At 44.0% G+C, this 18,457-nt stretch overlaps 2 protein-coding genes across 3 annotated transcripts in view; both read left to right on the top strand.

The window, feature by feature from the left end:
• LOC119023519 overlaps positions 1 to 12,232 on the top strand; it is a 15,246-nt gene extending 3,014 nt beyond the window's left edge. The window contains exons 2-6 of the mRNA XM_037105527.1: positions 4,852 to 5,084; positions 6,679 to 6,865; positions 6,995 to 7,090; positions 7,272 to 7,767; positions 8,083 to 12,232. Coding sequence (XP_036961422.1) covers positions 4,852 to 5,084; positions 6,679 to 6,865; positions 6,995 to 7,090; positions 7,272 to 7,767; positions 8,083 to 9,029 — 1,959 coding nt within the window. The 3' untranslated portion in view covers positions 9,030 to 12,232. The remainder of the gene's footprint in view (positions 1 to 4,851; positions 5,085 to 6,678; positions 6,866 to 6,994; positions 7,091 to 7,271; positions 7,768 to 8,082) is intronic.
• LOC119022489 (putative C-type lectin domain family 20 member A) overlaps positions 1 to 18,457 on the top strand; it is an 826,153-nt gene that overhangs the window by 488,524 nt on the left and 319,172 nt on the right. The gene's annotated exons all lie outside the window — the stretch shown is intronic.

Here is an 18,457-nt window from a genome sequence, read left to right as displayed (position 1 = left end):
TTGCGAGTTTGCGAGCTCTCCTCCTCGTTCCTCCTCGTTCCAGCGCCGAGCCACATCGCAGTAATTGCTGTTATGGATATGTGAGCTTCCTTCTCCTCGCGATAATCAGTGACAAGAGCTCGTAGCTCGGCCCTGTTTTCATTTAGCGCTAACATCTCCTGGCTGAACGCCTCGGTGATCAAAAGGCTCGACCGGCTGCGGTTCGACGCACTCTTTAGACATGCAGAGCTGAACAATCTGCGACGATGGCGGCAGGACGAATGTTTTCTGGCACATGTTCATCTCTGAACGCCGGAACACAGGATTATCCAGCTACGCACGTCAGAGGAGGTTTCATCCTCCATGAATTGATGCTGCGGTGCACGTAAACAAACACCTTATCAGATCACACACACACACACACACAGTTCAGAGAGCAGCAGAACACTGACAGAATAACAGTGCAGATGGACGGAGAGAGGAGGGAGATCATAACTGGATCTGATGGCTGCTGAGGTGACCTGATCTGTGAGACAGGCATCACATAAACACACAAGACATGAAGTACAGTCAGCGCACACATCAGTCTGCAGACAACACATCGCTTCGTATAGAGAAGAGAGAGACAGACAGTAGGACAGACAGCAGAGGTACAGAAAGCAGAGGGACAGACAGTAGTGAGACAGACAGACAGACAGTAGGACAGACAGTAGAGACAGACAGCAGAGGGACAGACAGTAGAGAGACAGACAGTAGGACAGACAGTAGAGACAGACAGCAGAGGGACAGACAGTAGAGAGACAGACAGTAGGACAGACAGTAGAGACAGACAGTAGTGGGACAGACAGTAGGACAGACAGTAGAGACAGACAGCAGAGGGACAGACAGTAGAGAGACAGACAGTAGGACAGACAGTAGAGACAGACAGTAGTGGGACAGACAGTAGGACAGACAGTAGAGAGACAGACAGCAGAGGCAGGACAGGTTCACTGCTTCCTGTTTTACTGTGAAGACAAACATGAGATGTGAGCCTCTGCAGTGATGGGATGATAAAACGTGTTTCTGAGTATTCTTGTAATAGAACTGATGTTTGTTTTTGTTAGTTTGTTGGAAGTCTGTTTCTCATTGGCTGCAGGGATGATGTATTTGTGGAGGCTAGCATAGCAGTTAGCATCACATCAGCCTGGTTCACCTGCCTGTGGAGTACCACAGAGACAAAGCTTTGATAGTTTATGATACTTAAATGTTTTGGACTTTATATCATCAGGAGGAGGAGAGGAGGACTTTATATCATCAGGAGGAGGAGAGGAGGACTTTATATCATCAGGAGGAGGAGAGGAGGACTTTATATCATCAGGAGGAGGAGAGCAGGACTTTATTTTTTATTTTAGGTGGACTGTTCCTTTAAGAAACTTAACAGTGAGGTCTTGTGTTTACCACAGACCTTATCTGAGGCATCTATCTGGAGACATTTAAAAGAACAAACTCAGAGAAAAGGGAAGCAGAAGTGTGAAAATGCTACTTCATGTCGATACCTTTGGCCTCCTGCTGCACTCGGCACCTCCTGACTTCCTGTCTGTGGGCTCTAAACTCGTTGGCTCCCATTGAAGACGTAAATCTTTAAAAACACCTCACAAATACATTGTTTCATTATTAAAAGATCGTCTGAGCCGAGGCGACAGCTGAGGGTTTGTCTCAGAGAGGATCAGCGGGGATCCTCATCGCGGCTGTTAGATCTGAATGTAAATGTTTGCGCGGTCTGTTGTGACAGTTCTGCGAGCGACACGAGAGCTGAACACCACACTGGCTGTATTCGTCCCTGATGTGAGGCTGGCACAGTGTAAGGCAGCAGGACGTTGTGTTGCGTGACGTAAAGAGATCGACAGCTTGACATAAATGGGTGGTGGTGAAGGACTAACAGCTCTGTACGGCCTCTGGGTGTACAGTACGTCTTACATCCTTATATAACCACAGCAGAACGTAGATTTAATAAAAGAGAGGTGATATTTTTAGTTTTTTGTATCATTGTGCTGCATGCAGCAGCTCCCCTGCACATACTGTCACTACCAACACAGCAGAAACCTACAGAAAACCACTTCACCAGTTATCGATCCCATTCTCAGACTTTATAGTCAAAACTGCAGTGATTCCAACCTGCAGGAATCAGAACGACTCTCATGAAAAACTTTCCAAATCTTCGCAGAACAATGATAGAAAAACGTGTCAGCATCAAAACAAAGACAGCAGTTCTTATCATCCGGGCACCAGAATATTTCAGGGTTTTCTGAAAACACTTCTCTCTCTGTGTACAAAAGAAAGTGTGACTCACTTTCCACTTCACCCACATCACTCACACAATCTATTTTCCTCCTCAATACTTCTGCCTCGATAGTCAGAGCAGGAATACCAGTTCAACTTTGGCTTTTAGAAAAACACGACGTAACAAAGGATTCATCAGTCCTTGTTGATTAATAAGCCCGGATGTCCTTCATTTAGTTTTCAGTCAAACACATCTGAGTGTTGTTGAAATGAAGCGTGAGCAGTCCGGCCTCTCCGACAGGATAAAGATTCATCCGCTATGTTCATATACTGAGTGTTTCTGTTCAGCTGCTCAAAAATAAACAATTAAATACGATAAAAAAGTGTTTACTGGATGGTTGCAACTGATGTTCATAATACTTTGTAAATGGTTAATTAATACAATTCATAAACATTACAGGACGGCCTGTGGAGAGCACACACTGATGTTTTAACCTTTACAATTAATTCAGTGTTTTATAAACCATATATTATAAGGAATAAGTGAAATAAATTCAGGTTGAATTGTCCATATCTGTCACCTGATCTTGATCTTGTTAAAATGCACAGATTTATACCACAGTCACTCCTCAGGCGAACAGGTTGACCGTTAACAGGTGACAGCATCGTGGCTCGGTGTTCACAGGCGAGGGCGTCAAACACACGACGGTTTGGAGGATTTTACTCCATCAGGAGGAAAGTGAACAGCAGACTGGATGCAGCCTCACGAAGCTCTGCTGCATCCGACACTCTCATTTAATTCTGCACGCCGGCCGTGATTTTGTGCTGAGAACGAGGAGTGTCACATTCTGCAGAGTTTTGCACTTTGAGGCTGAAAATTGAGTCAAAGCTTCATAAAAATAAATAAATAAATAAATAAAATACTGAAAGAAAGAGAGACGGATACATGAAGAGGGAGAGAGAGGGATCAGTCTACGTTACTGTCAAAGTGCAGTGGAGCGCAACTCACTTCTCCAGGGTACAGCACATCACTCTCACTCTCTGATTTCACTGTGAGTGTGTGTGTGTGTGTGTGTGTGTGTGTGTGTGTGTGTGTGTGTGTGGCCCGAGGCCCGGCACACGCAGTGTAAAGACTCCAGTGCTGGTCGCGGGGTCACGGAGGGCTGCTGACCTACATCATGCTGCTGTTTGGACCGGGTCTCTTTAACTTCACTGCATCTTAACTTTCACGTGTGACGTTCTCACACAAACTGCCGCTATTATAGTTCATCATCACTCAGACTGAATGTCCTCGAGGGCGCGAGCTGTCCTTTTATGTACCAAGCTGACAGGACGGTGACACACTTACATCTCTGCATGTGAGACCTTCGCTGTTAGTCCTGAGCTCTCTGATGTAAACTCACAGCTCTCCTCCAGAGAGTCGTGCCGTTATCAAGAAGACACACTTCATCACAGTAATTATGCAAAAGAGTCACCACGATGCTGCTGGACTGCTGAGTCTTGATTTTGTTTGTTTACATAATCAAATTCTTCTTGATTCTTGAGTGTGATACAACTGCCACATCTCAGGAAAATTTCAATCGTTTATATAAAAACTGCTACTAGAACAGAACACAGTAGAGTGCATACCTTCACAGTCAGCGTATCTAGTCACAAACAGGTACGAAACAACAACATTATGTTATTTGAGTTTCGTTTTAAAAAACAAAAAACAAAAATTAAAATACAAGGTGTGTTTTTTCACTCATGGTTAAAAAGAATGATTGAGAATGAGATTTAAAAACAAGGCCGGTCATCTGCAGAATTAATACTGTTCCATATTTCCTCATGAGGTTAGTTGAACTATATGTATATACCCTGAATGAGGGTGTTGATTGGAGTCATTTCAGCCATAAGTTCAAAATAGCTCAGTTGAATCATCTCATTGAACAAGGTATATATCTTTGGCATCGCTGTGTAAAAACAGAAGTACAATGTTGTGAAGTAAATGTAGAAAATAAGTCAAAGTGGAAATTCTCAAGCAGAACATCTTAATAACTGTTGTCGTTATATTTTTCAAGTTTGCCTGCAAAACTCTCAGTTGGTTAACCAGCCTGAGCATTATACAGTCAGTAAAGTAAATATTCTTCCATTTCTAAATCCTGCCTCGTCTGCAGAATTTGGTTCCAACACTAATTAATATGATGAGAATGAGAGGAAACAATCAGTGCTGCTGCTGTTTAGCTGAAACTAAACCTGCAAACTCTTCGCTCCTGCTCTCCAACTTACACATAATGGCTCAATCTTTTATCTTTTTATATAAAGAGGGTGTGAATCATATGCCACGTTATGTAACACTGTTGTAGTCGGGCATGCCAAAAAGTTTGAAACCAAAGAACTGACTGACCTTCTTTTGGAAACTAAACTCCCACTTCACGTGTGCAGCCTCCGTCCATTATCAATAATACACGTGATACTGATAACATGTTGCATCTAAAATCTGCGAACCCGCCTATGACCGACCTTTATTAATAAAGATCAATCACTGTGGAGCCATTAATTAATCTGAACTCTCCTCATTTTTCATGCATCACAACAGTCTAAACTCTGATCTGATCCGTTTCCTCTCGTCAGGCCAAGACTCATGAACCTTCTCACCACCATCGCCGGGAGGAGCTGCACTATGTGGATGAGTATGGTCAGCCGATCACCATGCAGGTGGAAGGAAGGAGGAGCCACGGTCACAGGAGGCGACGGTCTCGATGTGCGATGGAGTGCAGCGCCCCAACAGAGCGACACTGGGAGGCCCTGAGAGCCATGGGGCTGATGGAGGGGGAGGAGGGCCAGGGAGACGGCTACAGTGCAGGGTAAGTAATCTGGGAGGCTTCCGGTAAAGAGTTCAGGGTTAAGAGGACATGAGTGTGTGACTGAGGTGGTCTCAGGTAAAGGTAAGGAAACTGAGAACATGGCAACAAGCTTTTCAGTTTTTAGCTCTTATTTGTGATGGTATTTTATGTTTATTTTTGTACAAAAAATTATTTAGCTTTGAGTAAATGAGCACAAACAGAGAATAGCAGCGCCACTACTACTAAACCGAGACACAGACTACAAAGATGAAAGATAGATAAAGCTTTGAAACAGGCTGGGGAACACATGACGGAGTGGGTAAACACTTGCGACTGAGGTGGTTATTAGGCCTGGGGTAAACAGTTAGGATTTAAGTTGAAGTTGAAATGGGGTGAAATGTTGGACAAGAGTCAAAGTTTGTGATCAGGATAAAGACTTGTGGGTGACGGTGCAGATAGGACCAGGGTGCGATCTTGGACTGTTCAGTAATAGAATAAAAATGTTGACTAAAGACCGCAAGTTGTGAATACTGGCTGAAGATAAATATGAATTGCTGGCTTAAAAATAGTTGTGGAATATCCAAAAGCTGAAAGCATGAATAGAATACACTGTAGTTTTGACCAAGAAGGTCCTACTTCGATATCTTGTAGGGATGAGTATTGGTACTAGAACAATGAGATAACAACAATGAAATATACTGCCCACCTCCAAGTAGGCGTTCAGAGGGTTTGGGAATCAGATAATGGGTATGTAGTGACAAGTGAGGTAAACAAATAGTAGCAGGATAAAAAAGATCTACAGGGTAAAAATCATTGGTTAGATACAAACTGGGGTAAAGTAGGTGAACGAACCAAAATGTTGGGATGATGTAGGTCAGATCTGGGGACTTCAATTAAGAATGCCTCGCAACACGGACTTAAAAGCAGTGTCTTTGTGCTGCATATTTAATTTGAATTATATAACCTTGGAACTATGGTCTGGGAATATGGGAAAGGATTGCAATTGGGTGTAAATGGTTAGAAATGGAGTAGGAAGTTAGGACAGGGGTACAACTTTGGAATAGGGATTACACTTTGGAAGCAGGGTAAAGGTTGTGGACTAGGGAAATAAGATGAGATCAGCATAAAAGTGTAGAAACGAAGTACAAGTCAGGGACATTCAAGAGAATCTCGGAATGGGTGACAAAGAATGGCACTGCAGAAAAAGTTTGGCCATGGACTAAAATCAATGGACTCAAGTAAAAGGCATTGAAAGAAGACTTCTTATTCTGCTTATTGATGACTCAAATCAAGGGACAGCAATCTTTATTCGAATGTTTGGATGCAAGTTCAGCTTGCAGGGTCAACATGACGAGCATGGAGTCCCTTGGCGCGCTTATAAATATTCATGAGCGGCAGGTCGTTCTGCTGAGACAGCTGTCAGTGCAACACATACTATAATTATATGTGTGGATGAAGACTATAAATATTCACGGAGCAGTATACATATCATGGTTCATACCATTTCCATTCATGCACATCTGAACACTGAACAGACCGACATGAGGCCGATGGCTGACATTCTCAGGGAACTCTTTGCTTTATGAATTCCTTTCTGACTGCTTCCTCTTCACAGGCCTTACTATGGTCACATGACCATGTCACCGGACATCTACTCTGCCAATAGTCACATGATGATGTCACCTGATGTCTATCAACCCAATGGCTACCTGCCCAGATCATCGAATGACCAGCATCCGGGTAACAGCTACCTGCCCAGCGTCTCCTACAGCTTAGATCACCTGGACAGACTGGACTACCAGGTGATTATGTTGTAAAATACTCTATAATGTTCAGAATTTATGCTTTACATGTGTTACAATATATCTGATGAATAACTACTATATTCGAAGAAACAATAATTTCCATTCTTGCCTTTTTGTGTATTCCAGGGTCCAGAAATGTTGCCCTACCAGCCAAACTCAGAGAGCTGTCTGATTGGCTGCTACAACACAGAAGAGATGGAGCCGAAGAATTTCCCCAGACAGGTAATTAATACTGAACAGAGGCAACTGGACTTGCTTGAGTACTTTTAAGACACTCAAGTAAGTCCAGTTGCCTCTGTATAGCAGTTGCATATAGCAGGAGCTTGATGACTGAAAATCTTGACGGACTCAATAATATATATTAAATAAATAAAATCAAAATTCTCTCTTTCTTTCTCTGTAGTCTGACTACCGTCCTCCGTGGCAGTCTGATCGTCATCTCGGATACCTCCCCCTCAGTGAGCTGGACAGCGGGCTGGGATGTGGCCCTGACAGTCCGAACCATCGGATGCCCTTCTCCGAGGCAGAGACGGACGCCATGTCCTCGCTCCCAGGCCACACCCCTTCCTCCCAAGGCTCCTCCTCCTCCTCAGAGTCCCTGATCTCCTCTGAACCCAGCGACTCAGGCTTCCACAGTGTCAGCACAGGGGAGCACAGGCGACTGCATAAGATCCACGGGAGCCACGCCCACCGACAAACGCACCATCTCCGCTCAGGCCACTCCCCTCGGGAGCAGAGAGGACGCTGGGATTTGGAGTCCATCCCTGAAACGACACCAATGACTCACTCTGCATCCCGCTGCACTGTGGGTAACAGCACGACCACAACAGTTCACTTTCACAGAGCTGAGAGGAGTCCCACCTTACCACGCCACCGCTCCCCACCTTCCCCTTCAACTGGTTAGTTACAATCTACAGACCAACTTTTGCATGGCCCTGAATGCAACATTTGATGGAAGGAGTACATTCAAATGAATCTCATTAACCTTGGTCAGTTCTGTAAACCATCAATGTCTTTGTAGTCTCATTTAACACCAAGAAGCTACAGGTCCCTTGTTGGGACATTCCCACAGTGTGGGGAAAAACAATGGTGGTCCAACACAGCATGTTTTTCAAGACAGAGTCCAGAGTTTTTGCTGTAACAGCTAAATGAGATGTATGTATTCAGAAATGCTGCACAGTACCGAGGATCTGACGACTTATTTCTATCTGCAGGTTGTCGCACCGAGCCCTGCCAGCGGAGGGCACTGTGGTTGGAGCAGCAGCAGGGAGGAGGCGGGACAATAGAGGCTCCAGGGCGGAGTCGAACAATAACAGATTTGAGTGAAGGACAGCGCCGCCGCAGGGCCAGTCACCCCAACATGACAGATCCAAACGCTCTGAAAAAACGACTCCCGAGCAGCCAACCAGGGCCTGTCAGCAACACCCTGGGGCCAAGGAGCAGGGCCAGTTATCCTAGTAACTGGCCCCCCAACAATCACCTCAGCATAGACAGAACCAGTCAGACCAATCATCAGAACGGACAGAGAAACAGCCAGGGCACAAACCGGAGCAGAGAGGAGGACTCCCTCTCCAAGAGTCCTGGATCTGGCTCCAGTGGAGCGTCAGACTGGCGTGGCGTTCAGACTCTTGGGAATCGTATAAGCAGCTCTAAAGGTTCCTCTGTTCCTTTCTACAGCACACTGGGAGCCCCGCAGTGTGGTCCTCGCTCTCCACCCTCTCCCCGCTCCAGACTGTCCAATCAGAAGTCAGTCAGGAACCAGCTGCTCAGAGCCCGAGCTTACCGATTGGCCAGGGAACGCAGCGAGGTCACAACAGATGAGGAGGTGCGAGGAGAGGGGGAGAAGGAAGGCATGGAGGACGTGGACGATGGCCGATGGGCGGGGCGGTACTGTAGCCGGAACGAGAGAAGACGCCACCTGGCGCTGTCACGGCAACACCGAGAGAGGAGAGGAGGGGGGGAGGAGCAGGTCGGGGGACTGCAGAGCTCACTGTCGTCTCAGACGGTGCTGGAGCTGAGCCACATGAAGCAGAACCGGCTGAGGAACAGCAAGCTGCTCGATGATTGGACAACTGTGGAGGAGCTGCTGACTCATGGGACGCGGGTGGAGAGCGACAATCAGCTATGTCCCAGTCCTTTGTTATCGGTTACTACCGTCTGATGGGAAAACCTCTGACACACTGTTGGTTACCACCCATTGAGGGAAAACTCCAATCTGACACTCAGGCCCAGATTCACTGAAGGTTTGCGTGGTGAAAAGTGCAGATGTAACACGTACGCACTGAAATCACCAAATCAGAAACTCCAGTATGTGTTTACATAAAATTGGTCACGGTCAGCAGCCATCAGTTACATTTACATCACATCACTGTGTGTCAAGAACTGATATACAAGTTAACGAACAACACAACAATACAGCAGTACAGTGCTGGGCTGGTTTCATTGCCACAGCAGTTGATAGCAGTTCATGTTGACTGACAGCATTCAGTGTCATGAAGCTGTGATTATTTTGCCCAGATGTGTCTGCTAACAAATTGCAACTTATTTAGCTTGTTAGCTGCATGATTAATTGATAAAAACACTTGAAATGGGAACAGGACCGGGAGAGCTGCAGAGACGTCCTGGCCTACAGGTCAAAGGGAGCTCGTTACTGCAAAACCACAGATAAACTCAAACTGAACGTGTCTTTTTTGTGGCAACTTTACGTTTGTTTTGGTTGAATTTTCTATTTTTCTCTCATCACAACGGTGCGTTTACGCTCTGTTTAGGTTTACGCACAAATGCCAGCAGATTAGAGGTCGTCCACATCAAGAACAATAACTATAGCGATAACGACGTGAGCATCCACACTGATGAACAACAATGTTCTGACAACAGCGACGCCAAACACGTACTGCTCCAGATGTGTCGGCTGCTCAGGTAAATGGATACTGATGAGCTGTTTCTGCTGTGTGCTGCACAGGAACAAGAAGAAACCCCCCAGGACAAGGTTTTATGAAATCCTTCAAAGATGAGGAGTTACAAGAGTTGCTGTCTTTTGAAGTTTAATTCATACATTTGGATCATCATCAATTATCCTGGTATTTGTTAAGAAGGCCTCCTTACAAACTTCAGAGACTCCACCAGCACCAGCGATTGTTTGGCAGTATGTCTCAGGTTGTATTAATAACCTAGACTGCATTATGAGACCATCTTGAAAGTGTCTCCTCAACACCATCCACTTGCTTACATAACAGAGGTTAGAAACCAACATAATCACCCCCGTGACATTATTTAGCAGGAAAATTCCCCCAAAGTCAAAGTCTGTGAGTTCAGATGATTCTGATTCACTGTCAGTGTTTCTATCGTTCTTCAAATCGCTCTTGAAGTGATCCCAGCGATATTGATCACCACTTTTAATGTCGTTATAGTCGTGACTCCACCATCCTCGACAACACATTAAACGCTACATTTATAGTTACTGTTATGATTATTGATCTCGGTGTGGACGGCCCTTTAGGAAAACATCATGTTTTGTCTTAAAATACCTGCGTTAGTCGCCACAGTCACAGATGAGATAAGTCCGAATTCCTGTGAAAATTAGCCAAATTTAACGACACAAAAGCAGCTGGAAATATCTGCAGGTGAAAAATATTCAGTGGTGTGACTCAAAGTGTGGTCAGCTGTAGTAAGGACACCACCTCCACCCCCTCCAGATGAGAGAGTTGATTTATAATTTATAATTAAGGCTGTTTACCTGCAGTCATCACCACATCATAATGTTTTCTTTCTCATTTTTGGGTTGTTTCTTGGTGATTATTGTTAGCTTGAGCGTTCAAAGACATTGGGGACAGTACAGTAATAAAAAACACATTCAGAATAGTGCTTTTCACAGATACTTTGGTGAGAACTTGATAAATCACAGGCTTTTGTCTTTGTGATGAAAACAAACATCAATAGCTTTATTATCAACCTAGCTTAGTGTTATCGTGTCGTTTAGTGTTGATTTTGCATCCTAACTTGTAAGAGAACTTCCGTACAGCTGAGCAACGACCCGCAGAAATAAAAATATATATATCACAATCAAAAACATTCAAGAAACAACACACTGTATCACAGGTTATTGGCTAGAAAGAGCTGCTGAGAGACAGACGAAGTGAAGCTGAAGAACCAGAACTACGAGCTAAACAACAACAATATTTGGGTTTCTACTCGTGTCTGATGTCCTTCCACATGTGACTTTCTGTGCAATGTTTAAATAATAAAATATATACTATAAAATGGATGCTTGAAAACTATGACGAGATTAGCTAAACTTGTAAAAATATGATTAAATTTGACTGGAGCCGCGATCTTAGTGAATCTGGACCTCAGTGATGTTCTTTACGGTCTGATGGGGAGTTATGATTCACGTGTCAGATCGTCTTCACATTGGTTCAAATATATGAAGAACAACAGAAGAACTGAAACAGAAATCATTTGTATGACAATCTCACCGACCCTGGAGAAACTGACTGAATCTTAGCTGAGTCTGAACCAACACGACCGTCTGACAACAGCCTCTGAACCAGCGCTCGTTAAAGAAATGAGTTTCTGCAGGATTGGACACCGAGGAGCTGCATGAGCTGCCGACTCATCAGCGCTAACAGACTCACTGGACGTACTGGTCGGATTCTTCACACACCAGACCGGCTGTGACTGGTCTGAGATCATCACACAATCGGATGTGTTGCCTTGTGGAAAAGCGTGTCCGTCTCCTTTTCTGGTTTTACTGCCTTTGTTTCTGTCTCTGTGCCATGAAATGTCGAGGTCGACTGGAGATTACTAATCTGTCGGGATGCTCTGCTCGCGGGATTTCTGCACCTTTATGATCAAACAGCCTCTAAACCCCCCCGAGACGCTCGTTCACCATCGTCTGATTCTTCAGTCACCACTGTCACCGGGAGGTTTCTCCTGGGTGGTTCACCATGTTAATCTCCAAACACTTGGAGTGTAAATAAATAATCCACTACAGAGAGCTCACAAGTCTCCACCGCCACCGTGTACAACCGGGTTTCTATCTGAAAGACTTGGACTGGTATTCTGCTGCATTCAGTGGATTTATTACTTTGTTTAGGAAATGAAAGTTGGCCTGTTGAGCTGTATTTCAGAAATCACTTAAAAAATAGTTTGACATTTTGGGTAATATGCTTAATGGGTCTCCTGTCGAGCGTTAGATGAGCAGACACATTGTGTCCATGAAATGAATATGACGCGACAGTTACGAGTGTCACGATGGGGTAAAAGGGAAAACTATGGAAGGGAAGGTGGACCCAAATGCAGTTACTGGAGGCAAGATAAGGAGAACAAAAAGCGAGCTTTATTGAATAGCTGTATACAAAAACCAAAAGCGGACGAGCAGGGATGGAAAAACAAAGTAACAACTAAGAATGAGTCAAAGTAGCAAAGCAAAAAAAAATACAAAGTTCAAATCAATGTCAAAGTACAAAATCAAAGAGAACAAAATACAAAATAAATCCAAAACCTACCAAACAGGATCATGAACAAGAATCAGGATCAAGAACAAGAACCAGGAGCAAGGATCAGACAGCGAACAGAAGACAGAATACAATGACCAGACAAGGAGTGAGGGGAAACACAGAGACTAAATACACAGACACTAATGACATGACGAGGAACAGGTGAGGAGAGAGGAGGAAGGAAGCCAGGTGAGATAACGAGGGGGAGGAGCACAGAGGAACAGACCAGGAGGGAACAAGACAACAGACAGAGGGAGCCAGAGGGGAGAACATGAGAGAAACTTAAAGGACACATGAGGGCATGGAAAATCAAACACATGACACACAAGACAAGGAAAAAACATAACACAAGACATAATACAAGGATGTAAATCATAAACAAGAAACCAAAAACCAGAAACAAGAACAAAACAAACAGGAGACATGACAACGAGACAGTTAGCGGAATATAAAGACGCAGCGTGAAACAGTTCGTCTGGCTGGAGCTGTCGAAAACATCAAAAATGTTAAAAACACTATGAACTCTGTCTGCTACTGTGAAAAGTGAAGTAGATTATCTAAGACACAGGTGAAAAAGCACTGAGATAACTTAAACAAATACAGCAGAAAGATATCGTTAGCAAGTTTACCTAGCAACATGCTAACGTGGAAACATTTGGTGCTTGGAAAGCTGCAAAAAAATGAAAATAAGCAGTAAAGCTCAGACCTGATCACTGAAGACGACTTTAAACCACAAATCAGACAGACACCATACGACAGCTCTACTGTGTTGCTAAGCTAGCTGACGTGCTAACCTCACAGTTTACAAACACATACGAAACGATCAACATGACACACAAACAAGAAAACTGTTAACTATGAACAATATATACAAAGCAAACTGTGATAAGTTAAGCACCTACAGATGTACACTGGAGGTAGACAGATTACTGTGTGACGTCAGCTAGCCACATGCTAACGTTAGGTCGAGAGAAGGATGAATTGTTCCATTATTCTATTAGCTGACAGGCTAACCTCGCTTTCTAAAAACATGACTTACAGAAACAAATAGGAAACTTTACAAAGTGAACTGTGGTAAGTGTATTTTAACCAAGTCAGGGATGAACTTAGTTAAACGTGGAGTTGAGCATATGTTACAAAATGTCAAACTATTCCTTTACTTTATTTCAGTTTCAGACTTTTGTGAAAAACTAAACACAGTGACGCCACAAACCACCACGTTCAGCTACGAAAACAGACATCAGCAGAAAATTCAACCAAATGAAGACACATTTTTATCTTTAAATGACTGAACAAGACTTTAATCCAGATCACCTGATTCTGAGTGTGAAAAGTAAAGGAGAGCTGCGACGACACGAGGACATCGAGACAAACACCTAAATCTCTGTTGTCTCGTCACAAGGGCTGCTATAAGCCAGTACAGAAGACAGGTGTGGTCGGATTAATCAGGGTTAAATGTCATAATGTGATGTAATAATGTGTTATATGATGAAGCTGTTCAATGCAATTTTGTTAAAAATGAGAAAATGTCCATTTATTTTCATATTTTGTCGAGTTTAGGAAGAAATGAAATCCTGAGGACGGTTCAGGTCACAAAGGTGGACTCATCAGATGAATATATTTAATGGTTTCTTTTCTAAACTGTGTGTGTGTGTGTGTGTGTGTGTGTCAGAGAGAGAGAGTATAAAGTTTGATACAAACTTGTTGGTAGTGTTTAGCCAAAGATATCGTGTGACTTTGGTTCTTGGACAATCTAGAAGAAATATCGCTGTCTGATATAAAAGTATATTTTATAATCATATTAGTTTTTTAATATACTTTATTCTTTACTTTGCCTTGAGTAGATTACTTCTGGTTTTTCGCCCAACATCCCGCTTTGCTCGTGTAAATACGTAGATGTGCGTGAACAATCTGCCGTTAGCATAAACAAGCTTTATTACTACAGTCTGAACCTAGCATGCTAACTCCTGCATTAGCACAGAACAGCACAGCATCCCATCGACCGTCCAAAGAGTTACAAGTGCTGAAGTCACATTTAACCTGATCTGAGTCGAATAACAGGCATAGCGGCTCGCTGACTGCAGAATCTGACTGACGAGCAATTGGACTCAGTAAATATGAATAAATCTGTGCAGCATGCAGCCGGCTGACTACGTATCTTAGCTTGTTCCATCTGTCTGTCTGAAGAAAAAAGAAAGTCTTTTCACAGAATTCTTAAAAAAAGGGACATTTTGTAAATTTCAGATATTTCATGTCACTGTGATTCCCCCGAAACATTCCCATAGTATGTTTCCATCTGTGTCTTTTCTTTTTAACATTTAAGGGTCATCGTCTTTTCTTTCTGAAAGTCAGATGAAAAGATGGATCTCAGTCTCACGTCTGTGTGTTAAGCTTGAAGCTGGAGTCAATGTTGTTAGCCTAGCTTAGCATTTTGACTGAAAACAGGCGGAGACGGCCAAACTGTGGAAGAGTGCGAGGCCACAGAGGCCAGTCTGTTGTTTTATTTCCCATTATTTTACCAGCATCACAACAAACATGAAATGACTTGTTAACTGATCAGAATTTGAGCCGTTCGATCTGATCACGTTTGGGAAGTCTAGAAGAGACACACGATTAAACCCGGGGAAGTTAGTGGAGGCCTAAACCAAAATTTGGACTGGAAGATCCAGGAAGTCCGACTTCTTTGGCTTCATGCGCCTCTGAGCAGCCGTCAGTGATCAGGACACATCCATGGAAACATCTGGTCTGCTCACAGTCACATGCAAAATGAAATTTGTAAGAAATCCTGTCAAATCCTGACGCTTCAGGACAGCAGAAATCCAAAACCGGTGTCAGTATTTGACGTGTTGGAACGAGACTTGGACCTTTAGACAGATGAGAGACAACATATTCATTAGTTGTGTTCAGAGGCATCAGACTCACAGCCTCCACTCTTCATGCTACGCTAGGCTAACTCCAGCTCTGTATGTTCAACACACAGATATGAGATTAATTATCCTCTTAATGTCTCACACTCAGAAGACAACTCAACACTTTTATTTCCCTAAATGTTGAATATTTCCTTTAAAGAGTTCATCTGAGAGCTCTGAGTTTTGAAAAACTAACTTTACATTTGAGACTCTGCATTTGTTTCTCATCGTTAAGTTAAACTTCAGAAGGTGAAAATGAGATATGTTTCATTCAGACACTCGTCTCTTGTCACGACACTTTAAGGCGCTTGAGATTACGTTCTTCAGGTTGTGTGAATCTGGTCCTAAATCTTCGGTTCTGACTGTTGTTGTTAGTTTCAGGGCTGAGTGCAATAATCAGCGGTGCAGCTGCGCCGCCGGCCTGCAGCCTGCTGTCGTCAGCTCTGAGGGACTGCGTCCGTCTGCACCGTCTCGTGCTCAGGTGTGTGTGTGTGTGCGTGTGTGTGTGTGCGTGAGTGTGTGTGATGAGCTCACGAGGAGACAGGTGTGACGGGTCGGATTATATCACAGTTCTTGTGTTTCTGCTTGTTCTCATGCACCCTGTGACCTCACAAATGTACACCAAGTTGGAATCATGATGTCGGTGAACACTGTCGGCCCCGAGCAGCCGCGGCAGAGAGCCTCGATGGAAAATGTAAAACAATGTCAGTAAACTGTGAATATTCAAATGAGTGTGTTGAGTTCAGCCTTTCTTTAAAATGGATTGTGAAGATGTTCTCTCACATTATGTTCTGTCCTTCAACTCATTAAAGTCGGAGCAGCGGATCCGACACGTCCTGACTGTTTGTCTCCAGTACAGATTCATTCGACGCCTCTCGGCTGGTTAAAAAGCTATAATTTGGCTTTTTCAGTAAATAATTGGTGATGGTGATTAATGGGCCTTTTGTACAGGAGACATTCTGACAGCTCACAGCAGGTGTAAATAACATAATGAATGTTGGCTCAATTTTGTTCAGCTGCTTCAGCTTCAAGGTCCTGATACTGTGCACGCCGGCTCACCGAGCGCTGACGAGGACGGGTAACAAAAACAGACCGCGACTGAATGAACGATGACGTCCGTGACTGTGTGACTCGTCACATCAGATGTGTGGAGCAACGACGAGGCTGTAACCGTCTGATCGGGCAGCCGCAGCAGTTTAAAGTAATCTGTAACCTGTCCTTCTTCTTCGGTGGTATAATGGCACCGACTGCAGAATCACCTCCACCTGCAGTTTATCTCCTCCAACCAGTCAACTCATATCAACATGAAAGGAGCGGAGACGGTTTATTTTCCTCATTTTCAGGAAATGTAGTTAAAATCACAGCTATGTTTGATGATGCTAACTTCAGTCAGCCTACAAACATGCGTCATGCCTTCACCTCCACAGTAACACTGACAACAGTTCAGTGGTTTAATAACTGCAGGTGATGTTGAGTTGTTGTGAACTCTTCCACATGTTAGTCAGTGTTACGTTACACAAACTGAACTCCAGCTGCTGACAGCTGAACGTGATGGACCAGCGTCACGCCTTCACTCTTTAAACGCTGATTTCAACAGGAAGTAGAAATAACACCAGGAGTGTTTCTGTCCTGGTCCGACACGCAGTCGTTCCTGTGACCAGACCATGAGACGTTAACGGGTCGGTTCCTTCAGATTGGATCAGAATTTAAAAATGTGTAACAGATAACATCCTGATTTTGATTCATCTCCTGTTCCGTCATCGCTCTAAACTGCAGGTTGACTGACAGCGCTCCTCACTGACGGCCATGATGGCTCTTCAGTGCTGCTCCGTGACCGTTTCTATAGCAACTGGTGTTTCTACGGCAGCTGATCTCTCAGCTCCTGGCCTCGTCGCCATGGTGATGTTTTGTGGAGGACAGTGGGACGCTCGTCATCATCGTCAGCAGCAGCAGCAGGAACATTACAGCACCTGGACCGACTGAGTGCAGGGGAGTCTCCAGCCTGATCTGAGATCAGCGTACAGTCGACATGGAGGGTTTACAGAATAAATCTCACAGTCTGTCGAGACGCTTCAGTGAAACTCTGGACTCCACAGAGCCTCCTGGTGTTCTGCTGCATCTGACCCGAGGAATCCGGCAGTAAACTGCGTCATGGCTCCGACTTGAGGTGAAGCGGGGCGACCTCTGCTGGTCGTTACACGGAACTACAGCCACTGGACCTGCGTAGTGAACTCATGGTGGAAAGATCCAATCAGGTGCTAACCGCTAATTAACGACATAAATGACCAGATTTTACAGGTGTTCCTTTAGATAAACGTACAAAAATCAACAAAGACAAATAAAAACTTACATCGACTGTATTTGTACTGTTTTTAGTTCACATGGCGTCCCAATATTTTTGGATTAAGTGTTGTAAGAGACAGATATAAGAAGTGCTGAACACCGACTGCAAAAAACTGTTTTTTCCAGCTGGGGTGTTTCTTAAAGGCACTTCACCTCCACACACACACACACACACACACACACACACACACACACACACACACACACACACACACACACACACACACACACACACACACACACACACACACACACACACACACACACACACACACACACAGGACTGAGCTGACTGATCTTCAGTGACTTAAACAACTTAACTCTTTATCACCCTCAAGTTGCCGTCACATCATCTTCACCCCGGGACCTTCCACCCGTGGAAGAAGACGTTACATCACCACTCCGACGGGATAATAAATAAAAATAGAGGTGTAAGGTTGGAGGAGTTATTCTGGGCGTCCTGCAGGCGAAGGTCTGGTTCGTGTTCCTTTCTCATGTTTGTGAAACTCTCCTCGCTGAATCATCAGTATCGAAAATCGAAACAGAGAGAAGAGAATATCCCAGATAAAGAAGAAGTCAAAAGGTACAAGAATTAAAACACTGAAGGTAAAAAACCCCCCCAAAAAACTCTTTTTAAACCTGATGAAACACACACATTTAGTCTCTGGTGACGTTTTCCACAGCAGATATTTAAACATGTCACAGGAGGAAACAATCAAATGTATGACGGCTGAATTCACTGTTAGTTATAAAAACCTGTGATTCACCTTCTCATCCATCTTACAACAACACAGCACTCTGAGCGTGTTCTCATTTGTAAGTTGCCATATTTGAAAATA

Source organism: Acanthopagrus latus, chromosome 7 (assembly GCF_904848185.1).
Source record: "Acanthopagrus latus isolate v.2019 chromosome 7, fAcaLat1.1, whole genome shotgun sequence".
Lineage (NCBI taxonomy): Eukaryota > Metazoa > Chordata > Actinopteri > Spariformes > Sparidae > Acanthopagrus > Acanthopagrus latus.
The sequence above is the reverse complement of the archived record's forward strand: the minus strand, read 5'-3'. Positions and strand labels throughout refer to the sequence as shown.